Source organism: Cygnus olor, chromosome 5 (assembly GCF_009769625.2).
Source record: "Cygnus olor isolate bCygOlo1 chromosome 5, bCygOlo1.pri.v2, whole genome shotgun sequence".
Lineage (NCBI taxonomy): Eukaryota > Metazoa > Chordata > Aves > Anseriformes > Anatidae > Cygnus > Cygnus olor.
This window is the reverse complement of record NC_049173.1, coordinates 34,401,554-34,416,810: the sequence shown is the minus strand read 5'-3', so window position 1 is coordinate 34,416,810 and position 15,257 is coordinate 34,401,554. Positions and strand designations below refer to the sequence as shown.

Here is a 15,257-nt window from a genome sequence, read left to right as displayed (position 1 = left end):
GGTCCTCAGGTAGTGCTAGTGACACAGACCTGCAGTGATGTGGCCATCCTCACTATGATTTAGTACAATGTGAAAGATGAAAACCCTCTTGGACACAACTGGATTCCATGTAACCCTGAAGACCTGAAGAAAGAGGTCTCTGTGACAGACAGGTCTCTTAACCATGCCCATTAATGTGGGTATTGGCTGATACAGCAGGCCAAGAGCTGATCTTTGTTGCTGGAGAACACAATCAAGCTCATTAATGCAGCATGGGTGGAGAGAGGAGGTGTCAAGTCAGGTTGTAATCAGCCTTATCAGTGCCAAGTGTCTGCAACTCCACCTGAACTGCAGAGGTGAATTTGAGCTGTGTCCCTTAATAAGAAGGTACTTGGCATGATTTTCAGATTGCCAGATGCTTTCTTCCTAGAGACAGCACCTTTTCTGCTGAGTATGGTTCTGATGGTTCAAGAGGCTGTGGTTAGGTGGGTTCCATGACATGGCTGTCAGAGCTGAGGTAGGCTAAGGTGAAATCTTGGGTGGGTTGAAACATGACTGTGTTTATCAGTTATCTTTTCTAACTGTAGAAATCAGGTGCATGTGGAAGCTGGGACAAAGCATGGTGCAGTTAAATGCCTCCTTAAAAAGCTGGAAGTGAACCTGCGTCTTGCTTCTTGTTTGTGCTGAAGGCCATGTTTAGGTTTCTCAGCTGTAAGAGGATGCCTGTTTGCCTGAGCTGGGGGGTCAGAACAATCGTGCTGCTCCTTTAACCTTCCTCTTGTTTTTGGATCTTCATTTCATTTTTTCACCTTTGGATAGAGACTTTGCATGTTTTAAAATGAGCTCAGAGCTGTTCTTCTCTTCCAGTTTATGTAACTATTTTGTGGAAGCCCTTGTATTATCCATTCAGTAGAAATGCATCAGTTCTGGAATGGTATCCCTGCAGTCACAGTGTCTGCAAATCAAAGTGGTTATTTTTGCTAAGGAAAATAACCAAATGCAGGCAAATTAGGGTGAATATGCTTGGTGCAGGTGACATTTATGCCCCACGAATGTAAGTGGTGCCAGTGGTGCAGGAGGCAGAAGTGACCCAGGGTGCAGAAGCCTTGCTCTGTGATCATGGCAGGTACTGCACCCACTATGCCTGTGCTCCAGGGAGCAAATCCTGATTTGTCACTTGGCTTATATATCTGTGCAGGGTGTAAGGCCTGTTCACGTGGGGACTCTGTCCATTTCTGGTAAAGGACTGATAAAGTATGGTAGATCTGTGAGCCTTTTTTATTTCCATAGGCAAGCTGCAGAGAATCTGTGCACTTACAGATGAGCATTGCATCTGGATACTTGTAGAGGACAGAGTTCAGTTCAAATCAGCTTTCAGACAGATGAAAGTTGGAAGTAACTTCTAATGTTGTTTGCATTATACTATGTTGGTGAGGGAAAATGTCCCTGGAGACCACGTCTGCTGATTGAGAAATGTGGTGTATGACTCTCTTCCTCCTTTCAGGTGAATTGCAGTAACCTAGATTCAAAGGAAACCGGTCTGTGCCTATGCAATTCACTAGGAGTAATCTTTTTTTTTTTTTTTGGTCATTGTGGTAACAGGACAGATGTGATTTTATAGATTACGTTTATTGTTCTTACAAGACTGTGGATTTTCTTATATGCTTTGGTTTTCTGTGCTCTAATTTTCTTACTTGCCATAGAAATCAATGATTTTAGCATGTGGTGGTTAATTTTAAGAATATATCATAGGACTGTACTTTCACAGTGCAACAAACAGCTGGTTGTGGTTCTGAACATCCACATTCAGTTCTGAATGTTTAGCCCGTTTTTAGCATGAAGACAGAGTTGAGAAATAGTCCACTAGCACACAAATGCAACTGAATCAGAAGTTGAAAATGGGGAGAGGATATAAATGACACTCAGTAGTGACATCTAAAGAGACCATGAGTTCAGATGTCTCAATATGCCCATGGGGTGACATTATGTCATCAGGGAATGAGGTTGCAACATGTGCACTGACATAAGAGTCTGGTATGGCATGAAATTGTTAATGGTGCCCAGCAATACAAAGTTACATTAAAATTAGTGCATGAAATAAATGCAGATATAGTTTCTTTTATTAGCTCATAGGTAGCAATGAATAAACTGGAAGATCTTTTTAGCTGTTCTGTATGTTTTTGCAAGGATAAGAGGAAGCAACAAAGCTTGTTAATCGATTTCAAGTACTCCTATGTAACGAGGGTACCATAGTCTTCATCAACCATCCTACTATCCTGTTATTTTTGTTGGTCTCGAAGTTTCTATCATGGCTTAGTTTGACTTTGTGCAAATTTCCACTTCTACAGAAATACATAAGCTCAGTTAATGTCACATTATGGGCATTAGTTAGTATTGTCTGTACAATTCAAGGAAAACATAGAAAATGACAGGAATTGGTGGGAAACAACAGCATCTGACTATCAGTAGGGACTGTAGATAAACTGTGGCACAGTTCCCTTTGTCCACGGGAAGAGGATGTGCTCTGTCCTAGTTCCTTCACCTCACCTTCAAGGTTAAATCTGTACTTGATAGTTACTAACAATTATACATAATTTGTCTGTGACCAGCTGAACAGAATCACACACAGAATCAGAGTGGCTGAGGTAGGAAGGCACCTTTGGACATCATCCAGTCAAAACCTCTGCTCTAAGCAGGGTCAGCTAGAGCAGGTTATCCAGACCTAAGTTCTGTTGGTTTTGGACTTCTCTAAGGATGGAGACTCCACAACCTCTCTGAGTAACCTATTCCATTGTTTGACTGCCCTCACAGAAGAGGAAAAAAAAAATAAAAGCTTTTCACTGTGTTAAATTGGGATTTCTTGTATTTCAGTTCGTGCCCCTTGTCTCTCACCTTTCACTGGGCACTTCTGAGAAGAGTCCGAATCTGACTTGTTCACTCCCCTTATCCCCATCAGGTATTTTTATAAGTTAAGATCCTGCTGAGCTTTTTCTGTTCCAGGCTAAAGAGTCCCAGCTGTCTCAGCCTCTCCACGTATATCAGAGGCCCCAGTTCCCTGATCTTCTCTGTAGTCTTTTGCTGGGCTTGCTCCAGTGCATTCATATTTCTTAGGAAGATTAGAAACGTACTCAGAACTTCAGATGTAGACTTACTGGTGCAGAGTAGAGAGGAAGGATCAGCTCCCTCCATCTGCTGAAAACACTCCTTCTAATGCAGCCCAGAATGATCTTGATATTGTCTGCCGCAAGGACACATTGCTGGCTTATATTCAACTTGGTGTCTACCAAGACCCCTAACTCCTTCTCTGCAGGCCTTTATTCCAGCCATTTGGCCCCCCAGCCTGCACTGGTGCGTGAGGTTATTCCCATTCACGTGAAGGACTTGGCATTTCCCTTGATGAACTTCACGAGGTTCTTGTTGGTCCAGTTCTCCAGCCTGTTCAGGTCCCTCTGAATGACAGCACAGCCATCTAGTGTGTCAGCCACTCCTCCCAGTTGTGTATCATCTGCATAATCCATCCTATCATCCACATTGTTAATGAAGATTTTAAACAGTATTGGCTGCAGAGTCAGCTGCTGGGGTACACCTCTAGCGACTGGCCTCCAGATGGACTTTGTGCTGCTGATCACAATTATTTGAGCCTGGCAGTTCAGCCAGTTTTCAATCCATCTCACTGCCTGTTTATATAGCTGACATTTCTATAGTTTGTCAAAGAATCATCAATAGCTTATTTTAAGTAAATATTTATGAAACAACACTTATATGGAAAAATAAGTTCAGAAAGTAGCTTCATGAAAATATTTTGTCAGGAAATGCTCCAGTAAATCTGTAAATTCCAGATGAAACTGTAACAAAAGAGATTCATAAATGCTGTGGCAGTTCATTTGTGCTCAGCTCAGACTTAGCATTGTCAGCTTTCTCAGTTTTATCATAAGTCTTATTTTATACACTGTATGGTTGAAGGCTCAAATTTAAAAAGGGATAGAGCATCTCAGTTCTCATTAAGAAGAAGAAAAGAAAGGAACTGGCCTTTGCAGTTACAGCAGAAATATTGTAATGTGTCCTTTCTGTACCCTGCAATGACCAGAAACAAAAAAAGGAGACAAATGCCTCAGATCAGTGTAGCATTTCTGAAGTACATTGCATCTCAACTACTTTGAGTAGTTGAGAAGTAGTACTACTTCAGGGAGGCTGGACTCATATTTTTGGAACACTTAACATCAACAGTGATAAGGCGTTAATGAGATGAGTGAAGGTCTGGATGGCCTGAAGTCACGTTCAGATCTAGGCTTTTGTACAGGCTTCCTACGTGCTCTTGAGAAACTGTAGATCAGAGCCAGTGATGCCCCATATCAGGATGAGTACATAATATCAGGATGAGTGCATAGCTTGGCAGGCCATCAGGTGGCCTAGTAAGGGGAGCTATTTCAGTGTATCAGACAGATTGGTAATTACAGCCCTCCTTCATGTTGTAAATAGAATCCTACACTGATCATTGCCAAAGTCAATATTAGTATCCTTTTACTTCAACTATGTAAAACACTGCAATGCCGAAATATTGTCTGTGGAAAGAATTAGGTTCAAAGACAGAAAGGCAACTTACATCCTTTGCAGGGGAGTCACCTGGCATTTTCAAGAAAATCCTTCAGATTCAATGTAAAGTGTTACCTAAGTATTTCCCCACCGGAGAGACATTGTCCTTTAGGGATGTCCCAGCACTCCTGTAGTGGCCTCTGGGTTACAAGTGATACCTTAAATCTACGCAAAATATCCCAAAGCAGTGTATCTGATATTATGAACACAGAAACTAGGACTAACTCTTTTAACTTTGGACATGGTACATTTTGCCTGCAATTTTGACTGTATCACAGCCTGAGAGAGAACACCTCAAACTACTTACCTGTACTTCTCCTCCCACACATCATGTCTCTGCCAGCTTCAGAGGGCTGAGTGACTTACAGCACTTAATCAGAGGGGAGGCAGTAGCCTCTCTTGAGGAACTTACTGAAGACTTCGTCTATGTTTACAGAAGCTTTTGTATTTTTCTCTCTGCCCATGGAATAGGTAGCTCTAGTGACTGCTGTGGGACCAGAATTCTCCCCTTCTCCTCTTTTCTTACCAAAGCCTGTGTTTACACCACAGAGTTTGTCAGCCCTTCCAGTAGCTTCTGGAAAAGTTCCTGTCCAAGATCAGAGAATCTCTTTGGTGTTTGCTTGGCTCATGATCTATGGGATCTGGTCCCTTATATTAAATGCAGGCTCTCTCCCTTCATCCACAAGCTCCAAAGTCTTTCTGCCTCTTAGTTTTTCTCTGGGAAGAAAGGTGGAGTAGTAACTGTTATCCAGGTCTTTCAGGCATCAGCAAACACCAGGAAAAGGACCTGGTGGCTACCTAATGACCTACTGAAGTATGTAAATGTACTGCTAGTAGGTCTCTCCCTTCCTACCCCACCTAAGGAGACAATACACTAGGTAGGAGGGATAATTAATTTTTCCATCGTGAAGGGTTAATAGCTATGTATGCCTGGCGTTTATTATCTGAATCAGACTGAAACTCTGATTCTTTTAAAATTTCTCACAGTTCTATTGCAGATACAGAAGTGAGAATTCAGGAAGTCAATTTTTTAGGTCATATTCGAATTTTGTTCATGCTCTACACACAAGGATTACATATCAAAATGTTTGTATGCATAAAGTCCCGACAAACATTTACAAAGTAAAGTAGGTAAAGTTAGGAAAAGCCAGCATTATGTTTGTTTCTGCTAAGTATGTAAGCACGTACATGTAAGCTTCCTCAGTTGGTTCCTTTGCTGGTGCTGGTACCTACTTCTGTTGCTGTTTCACCATTTCAGCTGACACTAATTTCTTTGCTTCCTGCTAGTGCCAGGCTGGCCTAGTCAGTGCTGGTACCCTCAGACATCTGGCTGGATGAGCAATGGTCTGCTCTTGCCGTTCAGACAGCTCATATCCAGTTCCTCTCAGAGTCTGAGGCTCTGCTCCAACAGTCACACCACTGAGTCTGAGATGGGATGTGCAGAGCGTGGGGATTTTTGCTTTTGAGATCTAGTAAACACTTGAAAGTATTCAGTTTTTCAAAGGTTGATAGTGTGGCCAAATGCAGACAGCTTTCTAGGTGGCAAATTTCTTTTCCTGCCAAACTGTTTCTGGCTATTCCTATTATTGTATCCACTGTCTAGAATTGTTTTTGTTGTTGTTTTTTTAAATGTGTGGAACTGTTCATAGTTATTCAAATGCTCTGCTTATTAAAATAGTGTTGTGATGAACAACAAATTGTTTTTATCTAGCTGTATGATTCCTATCTTCCTTGATTGGCTTATGTATATCAGGAAGTACTGGACATCTCTTATCCATGTTCAAACTACAGAACATTTCTATACCTCCATCTCTTGTGTCATGCTTCCACTGCCAGATATTTTGTGTCTGTTTCCACAGTAAGCCAATCTGATTGCTACGTGAGCCTCTGGTTGCCAACCGCTTCGGATGACAAATTCCAAACCAAAACCATCAGGAACTGCAGAAATCCTGTGTGGAATGAAACTTTCTACTTCCGGATACAAAGAAAAGTCAAGGTATCAAAAACTCTGTCTCATCTGCATGCAGTAGCAAGCTGGAGTGAAACAGTTTTTGCTTTTGCTGGAATCCACTTCCCTCCTAACAGATACTTATTATTTTTATATCAGTACTGTCAGCCAGACCTCCATACAAAAGTTGATGGGACTAATGACAGCGTGACAACACAGAGAAGCAGTGACGTAAAACTATAAAGCAGCACAAGAACAGAAAAACACCTTTCACTGAGAGGATGTGAAATAAAGACATATCAAAGCCAGGAAGCTACTAAATCCTGGTATAATTAAGATCTTTATTCAGTTTGGTACTGGTAATTACACTACTCCCAAATACCTATGAGCAAAGCTGGCTAAAAGTGGAAGAGTACAGAAAGGTGGCCTTGAAAGGTATTAGTATGAAGTGACCACTGCTGCTCCTGTTGATATGGAGCAAAGTAGGGTTTCAGGCTATCCATATTACTTCTTAAAAGATTACAGTTTTGGTGAGAGTTACTTCCAAGCAGAAATGATGACCCAAAAGAAATCTCATTTCAGCCTTAATTGGTGAGACTAGAAGCTGCTATTTACAAAGGAGATTGCGGTCTTTATCTTGTTATTCCTTGTGACAGTTTTTCATCAAAGCTTTTCTATTTCCTCACTCTAAAGCAGATGCTGGATCTGGAATAGCTGCAGAATGCCATACTTCTGGAGGATGTTCTAATGAATTGTACATTATTATTAATTTTATTTTCCCAGAATATTCTGGAAATTACTGTTTCTGATGATGACATCATTCATGATGATGACCAAGCAATTATTCTTTTTGATGTAGCTACAATCTCCCTTGGAAAAACTGTATTTATGGCATTCCCACTAAATCCACAGGTAAGAACTCAGCCAGAAGTTTAACCAGAGGGGAAAGAACGTGACATCTAGACATACTAGAAATGTGCTGTCTTTTCTGTCTCTTACAACCAGGAACAGATTCCAAGTAGGATAACAAAATTACTTAAAATCTGGGAAATTGTACACTGGTGACAAAATTTACAACCTTCTCATATTCCTGTTGGTTTCATCTGGCATACGTTCTGGCCAAATGCCCCAGAACAGATGCAATTTTAGGGAAGCTTTGCACTTTGACTAAACTGACAGAAAACAACAGAGTTTATCTAATCATCACAAAGATTATAAAAAGAAAAACAATCCAAGGACAGCAAAACCAGGCCTGTTTCCACAATATTTTTCTAAACACTAAGTCTTAGCATGTCGTGCTCAGTGTGTGGTAGCTGGCAGACAAAGTGTGAAAAATGAAGGTTTAGCAGGGAGACTTGTAAACATCTTTTGTCCTGCAAGTACAACTGAGATCTTTTCCCTGGGGAAGAAAAAGCTGCCTCTGTTCTCTAATGCTGACAATAGCAAGCAAGAAACAGAATGTTGTTACTTATTAAAGAATAAAGGAAACTGTGCTTGCAAAACTGAAGGCTACTTTGCAAACTTCTGCACATACTGAGACTGTTTCTTTCTTTTTTTTCTTTCATTTTCAGGGGAAGGAGGAGCTAGAAGTTGAGTTTCTGTTGGAAAGCATGTGAGTAAAACCCCATTGTTATGGCAGCAGCAGCTCAGAGAGAGGTGCATCAATGCAGATAATGTTCTGTATACCCAGTATCACCTTAACAGACAGAGCTTTCCTTTTTCCAAGCTCATGGTGTGCATCAGCAAAAACGCTGTTAGAAAGGAAAATGCCATGGTGTAGAGAATAATATCATAATATTTAATTCCGTAACTTTCTTTTCAAAGTGGTATTTACATAGTTCAAAGTTGGTTTTCAGGGGCTGGTGAGTCTCACTGCAGTAAGTCTATAGATTTAACGGAGTATATAGATTTTCTGGGCAGCTTATGAATGAGGATATTATTGCTACCCAATCTGGGGCACACGTTATTAAGGTTGTTACAGGCACTTTCCAGGTGCTTTATTGCAGTTGAATAATTTCTGGTAGGTTAGCTATGTGGCCTCTAGAGAAAATGTCAGAGTACTTCTAAAGACAATAGAAAGAAGAAAGTAAAAATAAAGTGTTTAAGAGAGAAAAATATGTCCTGTTTAAAACAATATCCTGATTTATCATTTATTATATACATATTATTTGTTTTTGTTTTCTAGCTGGGATCCTCCTGAAACCATCACCACAAATGGGGCAATGGTGGTAAAACATAAAATATTACTTGCTTTGTTCTCTTGCCTTGTTTCCTGCATCATTCCTTACCTTAGATGACTATGATGGTAGTGTAAGTTGTCATTCTTCAGTGACACTTCTTCCCTCAGAAGCTTTATTTTCCCTTAGAGGAGGCCAACGTGATCTTAGAGGAGTCTTCAGACTACTATCATTTCCTCTTGTTTTTTTTTCTGCACCCACAGAAAATTACAGTGTGCTTAGCATAGCAACATTTTCCCATTAACAGTGAAGTTAAATCTCTCTTTCACTGGGTCTGGAATAAGCCTCCAACAGGTTTAGCGCACGCATTCAACAAATGACCCTTCCAACACCTGCCAGCACTGGTAGTGAGATGGCTGGATGAGTAATCTGTTTCTCTGTCCTGGTCATGTTTGTTGCAGTGTCGTGAACTAGCCTGCTTGGAAGTTGAGTTGGAGAGCAGGATGAAAAAGAAGCATTTTGCAGGTAAGCTTACTAATTCTTTAACTGAATATTAGTGACTTTACCCTCTCTAACAGTGCCTAGTAATTGCATCATCTAAATGCTAAAGCTTTAACTGACCACATCTAAAGCAATCTGCAAAATCTTTGCAGTAGGGAACACCACCAGTGCTGCAGCAGATGTAGTTTCATGGTTCTGACTGCCCAGGGAACCTTGTGCCAGACACCAGATGCCTGTACAGAGGGCATCTAAGCCCCAAGATGAGATCCTGAAAATCTGTGTTGTTGTACTGCTAATCCCTGAAGAAGCTTATTGCCTTGGTTGCGATAGTCCATGACCTTAACTTTCCTCAGGATCTCTGACAGTTGGACTTCTGCACATGCACAGAAACACCTCATTTTTTGCAGGGGTTAGCCGCTCAGCAGCTGGCTCACGCCTGACCCTGGTCAAGATCCAGAATCTAGAAGTTCCTCTACCCACCTCCCCTGAGGGTCTGGATCTGGTATGCAATCTCAGAGCATGCATAACACACTCCAGCAGGATTAGCTGGTCTCTTCAGATAAATAGGGCCATCTACTGCAGAATGTGATCTTATTTTAGGGGACTGAGATCTTCTGTTGCTCCTTACTTGGCCTGGGATGAGGATGGTTTACAGAGGAAGGTACCTCGCTGCGTTTACTGTGTCATGATGCAGCTGCAATAGAAGTGCAGCAGTTTAAAACTCGCTGCCACTCATATCACACTCATGTCCAGCTTTTTGTTCAGCCCATTATAAAGATAAACCATCTGTAGCGTAGTGATCTTGGATCACTTTCAGATGTCAGCTTTCCAAGTATGTAGGAAGAGGAGAAGGGGATTGTTCAAATCTACATTTTTCTTCCTTTTTCCCTTTCTCTCTTTTTTGCAATTAAAGGTAACTTTGTGTGTGTTTTATCTCATTGTTTTAGAGAATGAGCTAATGTTTACAGTGAGAGGATCGTTTGAAGAAACCCAGAGAGTTTCACTGGGCTGTGGCTCCTGCTCCCCTATCCCACATCCCACTTTCTTCCACTACGCCAAATACAAGCAGCCCTCACTGGATGTCACACTCACAAAGAAGAGGAGGTTTCCCAGTTTTGTACGTTACCTCTGAACATGGTAGTCAACACAGACAGTGCTGTAAACTGAACTTTATGTGTGAGTAGGCAGCAGGAGAAGAATGTTTCTGTCTTAACCAAAAGGACCTCCGTGCTCCTTTTCAGTGTGCTTGTGTGTCATGCGGAGCAAGGAGGAGCAGAAGAAGCATCCCCCTGACTCTCCCTCTGAAGTCTCTCCCCTCTGAGCGGGAAGTAGTCGGTGAGGTATGTCTGCTGGTCATTGGGGCTCCTTCACAAACTTCCAAAAATTGTTGCTAGTTCCATAGGTGAAGAAACTGAAGATCACCTCTCTGATACAGAATCAGTTGTTTTCTAACCACCCTTGTATATAGTGTGACGCACAATGAAGTAAACTGTTTGGAGCAAAATGAAATACGAAATCCAGGAGAGAAGGAGGAAGAAAAATGCCTGAGCTGCTGTTCACCCTCCTTGTATGGTTCATGTTCTTACCCAGGCTGAGGTCACTGGGTGCCACTGGGACCAGGGTGTGAGGCTTAGCCCCCCAGGAGGCAAACCAAACAGCCTCCTCAGCCGTGCTTTTGGGATGCACAGCCTCTCGGGCTTCTCCTTGTATCTCACATTGTTTTGTGAAACACTGCAGTTTCTAGACCAGTGTTTAATGGTGGAGCCTTTCAGGGAGGTGTAGTGCTGCAGCTCTTCTCTTACTTATTTGTGTAGTTAAGCTTACTGAAGTTCGGAGCTTTGTAGATGTAACGATGACCTAAAAGAACTATGTCTCATTTCGATTGGGGAAATCGGACTGTTTTAAACAAAATATCAATATTCGTTATTTTTCCTTTCTGATTTTCAGCACAGAAAATTTGATTTCCACTTTAAGCTGAAAAAATGGTAAGATATCTTATTTGTCTTTATAGATTCATAGAATCATTTAGGTCAGAAAAGACCTGTAAGATCATTGAGTCCAATCATCACATAATACTACCAAGTCCACAACTAATCCACGTCCCTTTGCGTTTGGAAAGTTGTCAGTCAAATTGCAATCCTTTTGTTACTGCCACCTGTGCCTTGAATGCTGGCTTGTTTTCATTTCAGACTATGTAATAAAACAGACATAGTACACAATACAGAGATTTTCAGGCCCTCTAATTTCATGTTGTGGGACTATACGAGTGAAGAAAAGGTTTTTATCAAGAACACACAAATTTTCTGTTGATATCTTACTGTAATCCAAGTTACTCACTAAGGCCCACTGTAGGCACTCACTGAAACCTCTAGAAATTTCCAAATGCTGATTTGCAAGAAAAGCAGTGTTTCAAAACTAATCGGAAGAAGTCACTTCTGTTCCCCAAGCACAGACCAGGGAACTAGAAGACCAAAGCCAGAGTACCTGGTTGACCCTAGGATATGAAAAAATTGACACAATAAATGTAACCATGTGTATTTTAAGCATCTATTCAAAGAGAGAAATGCAAATTAACTCAATCAAATGATTGCTTATTTTTAAACAAAGAAAATGCATTATGTATGTTTAAAGCCTTAGTAAACTTCAGAGGATGAATGTGTTATATTTTCTAGAAGCTTCTTTTCTCTTGCAAAATTGGGTGCATCTTCTATCATGCTATTTTCAGCGTATATTCTATGAGACAGACATACAGTTTACAGCTGTCATTTAAAGGTCTCTCCCCTACCCCACCTATGAAAGATTTTCATAGCAGCTTCCAAACTCTTACTGTAGTACTTATAAATACTCATAAATGACTTTAAACACCCCCAGGAAAAATGAACTTGAAAGTCTGTGGCTTCAGTCCTTGCTTCACAGGCATCAGTGGATGTTTGCACAACTTTGAAAGTGCGTTTGAAAGCCATCTTTAAAATACTGCCCTCTTCAGGCTTTTGGCTTCATGTTTGAAATGGAGCAATTTTATTAGTTGCAGCTGTATCTAATTTCAGGCATCTTCAGTAAGGAGGGGTGGGGAAGCTTCCTCAGTCCAAAGGAAGATTTACTGTTGTTCTCTAGGAACAAACTCAAATATTTCATCCTTTCCTAGTCTGCTTTGTATAGATGTGATGGTGAAGCATGTCTATTTCTGAAGTAGAAGCAATTCAATTACTGAATTAGACTATAAGCATGATATGTGGTACCTGATGCTGTGTTCCAGCCAGGGAGACTTAGACGTACGCCTGGGCTTTGACCTGTGTACACAGGAAAAGGATTTCATTTGCAAAAGGAAGAAGGTTGTTGCAGCAGCTCTGAAGGATGTTCTTCAGTTGGAGGAAGACTTGCAGGATGATGAGGTAGATGACTTCTCCACAGCTGGGTGTCAAAATGTAGCATTTGTGTTCAATTTTCACTGTTTCCAGGAGATCAGAAAGTTTCTTATGCAAGCTATAGCTGGCTTTGTTATTCTAGAGAAGAAATGAGTACTCATTGGCAAGATCAATAAAAAAACATGAAGCCTTGTTCCTACAGGATCCATCTTTGCATGGAATAGCAGTCTGCGGAATGATGCAGAGGTGGGCTAGGTGCTTTCAGGACTGAAGCCAAACCTTTTAGGATTCACAATCATCTCTGCCAGACCTAACCCATTGATTCAGCAGTTCTCACAATTCAGACTGGGTTTTGTATTGTTATGCATTTTGTGCTGGCATTTAGGTTCCTGTTTTGTGAGCAGAGCATGCTGCTAGTCTAACTTTAACATCTGCTGCAGCTAGAGCATACACTTACTTGATCAGTGGGAGTGATAGCAGAGCACCTAAGGCAGGGAAAAATCAGGCTTCTATTTCTCTTTTTTAATGATAACCCCAAGACTGTGTTGTAAAGCCTGAACTCAGATGCAGAGATGGCAAGTTTTCCTTGTTTTGCCCCAAACTGAGCTCAGCAACTTTTTTTGCGCAGCTGGACCTTTCACACACAAGACACCACTTTTAAATGCTAGCACCAAGCTGACATTTCCTTCCCCTCAGATTTAGAGGCACACATACTTCCCTGCAGAACCACCCTCCTAGAGTCTCCTGATTTGCAATGAGATGTGAACTCACCCCAGTGGATGGTGTCTGTCTTTACTGTTAATTGAGCTAATTCATATTTAAAGATTAAACTTCCCCTAAGACTACCAGACCCTGGATTTCTGTATCATCACAGAAAAAAAAAAGTATTTACAACTCAATTGTATACCTAGTATTTTGTGTACATACATGGTAGGAAGGGTGAATATGGCTCCTCTTTCCCTCAAGAAGTTATAAAAGGGGATGGGGTCACCAGCTCCTTGTCCCATATGGTCTGAACTGGTCTGTGCTTACTTAAACCCACCAGTCATAATACATCTAGTATGGTCTATGAAATAGTTATGCAGTAGTAGGAATTAGCTTTAGCAAACTTCAGTAACGGAGAGATTATTACTATTAGCACAAACTGTGAGACAACAACCTTGTTTTCTGGTCTATTGTATTTGGTAAAAATCTGGTTCAGATGGCAGGAGGGACCATTTTCTGCTCATCTGTGCTATTGGTTTTACAACAGAGCACTGAAATTTTAATGTCTGAGATCATGGATTTCGTGTCCTGTTGCACAGCTGCTTGGTAGAGGAAAAAATAACAGAATGGTTTAGGGTGGTGGGGACCTCTGGAGGCTGTCTGGTCCAACCCCTCTACTCAAGCAGAGACACCCAGAGTGGGTTGCCCAGGAGCACATCCAGGCAGCTTTTGAAGGTCTCCAATGATGGAGACTCCACAACCTTTCTGGGCATCTCTTACTCCATCTATGCCCCATTATAAATTCAAGCCTTGCTTGTCCCTGCAGACCTGTGATACGCAGCATCCTTATTACTTTATCAGTGTTGTAATGCTCTCTTTTCTAATCACTGACATCTATCTCACATCTATCTCCATCATCTATCTCCACAACCAGGGAGGTTGTGGAGTCTCCCTCTCTGGAGATATTCAAGGCCCATCTGGACACCTACCTGGGCAGCCTGCTCTAAGGAGCCTGCTTTGGCAGGGGGGTTGGACCCAATGATCTTTCGAGGTCCCTTCCAACCCCTTCGATTCTGTGATCTCCTTTCCCCCACCACCTCATTAAATGCACGTGTTTTTGGGGTTGAACAGGTACCTTTGGTGGCAATCATGACAACGGGTGGTGGAACCAGAGCTCTGACAGCCATGTACGCTCACCTTCTGAGTGTGCAGGAACTGAATATCTTGGACTGTGTCTCATACATCACTGGTTTATCTGGCACAACATGGTAAGGCCAACATTTGCAAAGTTTTCATAGGAGTTTTCTATACATGTTGTCGAGAAGTGATCCAAAGAGTCAGAGTGGTGAGGTGTTAGTTGGAGCCTTGTTAAATATCTAGTGGTTATTATCTGCAAAATCAGAAGCCATCATTGTTCATAATATTTTTGGCCAGTATCAAGAAAGGGCTTTCATTTTACTGCTGTGATTTTTTTCCTCATTTCCTTCATTGGCTATTTGCTAGCATCTGGAATTAAAGCAGTCCTGATTAAAGATGTGGATGGTACCACTCACACGTGTGCTTTGTGATGTAAATCAAGGCATCATACAAAACCCTCCACAACTTTACAAAGCTCAGCTTCAGAATTCACACTTTTCCTTCTGTTTCTTAATTTTTTTTAGGACCATGGCAAACTTGTATGAGGATCCTGACTGGTCTCAAAAGGACCTTAAGGAAACACTCAATGATGTCCGAAGACATGTGCTTAAAAATAAGTTCTTTACTTGTTTTGCCCCGGATCGTCTGAAATACTACTTGAAAGAGTTGTGCCAGCGGAAACAAGAAGGACATCAGATAAGTTTCACAGACCTATGGGGACTCATCATTGAAACCATGTTTCATGAAAAGGTACAAGTGCTTTTCTCTTCAGATTTGCATATTTAGAGAATGTATCAGTGAGGGCAGACTGTAAATCACGATGTATTTGAGGTTGGAATGGACCTCTTGGGG

The 15,257-nt window shown here is 41.4% G+C and overlaps 1 protein-coding gene across 3 annotated transcripts in view; it reads left to right on the top strand.

Moving 5' to 3' along the window:
- Window positions 1-15,257, top strand: part of LOC121070612 (cytosolic phospholipase A2 epsilon-like) — a 38,138-nt gene that overhangs the window by 11,968 nt on the left and 10,913 nt on the right. For 2 of the 3 annotated variants that reach the window (XM_040557995.1, XM_040557996.1), the window contains exons 5-15: window positions 6,432-6,568; window positions 7,304-7,432; window positions 8,092-8,132; window positions 8,706-8,748; window positions 9,159-9,222; window positions 10,146-10,315; window positions 10,440-10,538; window positions 11,146-11,183; window positions 12,455-12,590; window positions 14,400-14,536; window positions 14,930-15,155. In XM_040557995.1, the coding sequence (XP_040413929.1) occupies window positions 6,432-6,568; window positions 7,304-7,432; window positions 8,092-8,132; window positions 8,706-8,748; window positions 9,159-9,222; window positions 10,146-10,315; window positions 10,440-10,538; window positions 11,146-11,183; window positions 12,455-12,590; window positions 14,400-14,536; window positions 14,930-15,155 (1,220 nt within the window). Of the gene's footprint in view, window positions 1-388; window positions 497-6,431; window positions 6,569-7,303; window positions 7,433-8,091; window positions 8,133-8,705; window positions 8,749-9,158; window positions 9,223-10,145; window positions 10,316-10,439; window positions 10,539-11,145; window positions 11,184-12,454; window positions 12,591-14,399; window positions 14,537-14,929; window positions 15,156-15,257 lie in introns of those variants that run through there. The other variant, XM_040557997.1, reaches the window with a different exon arrangement.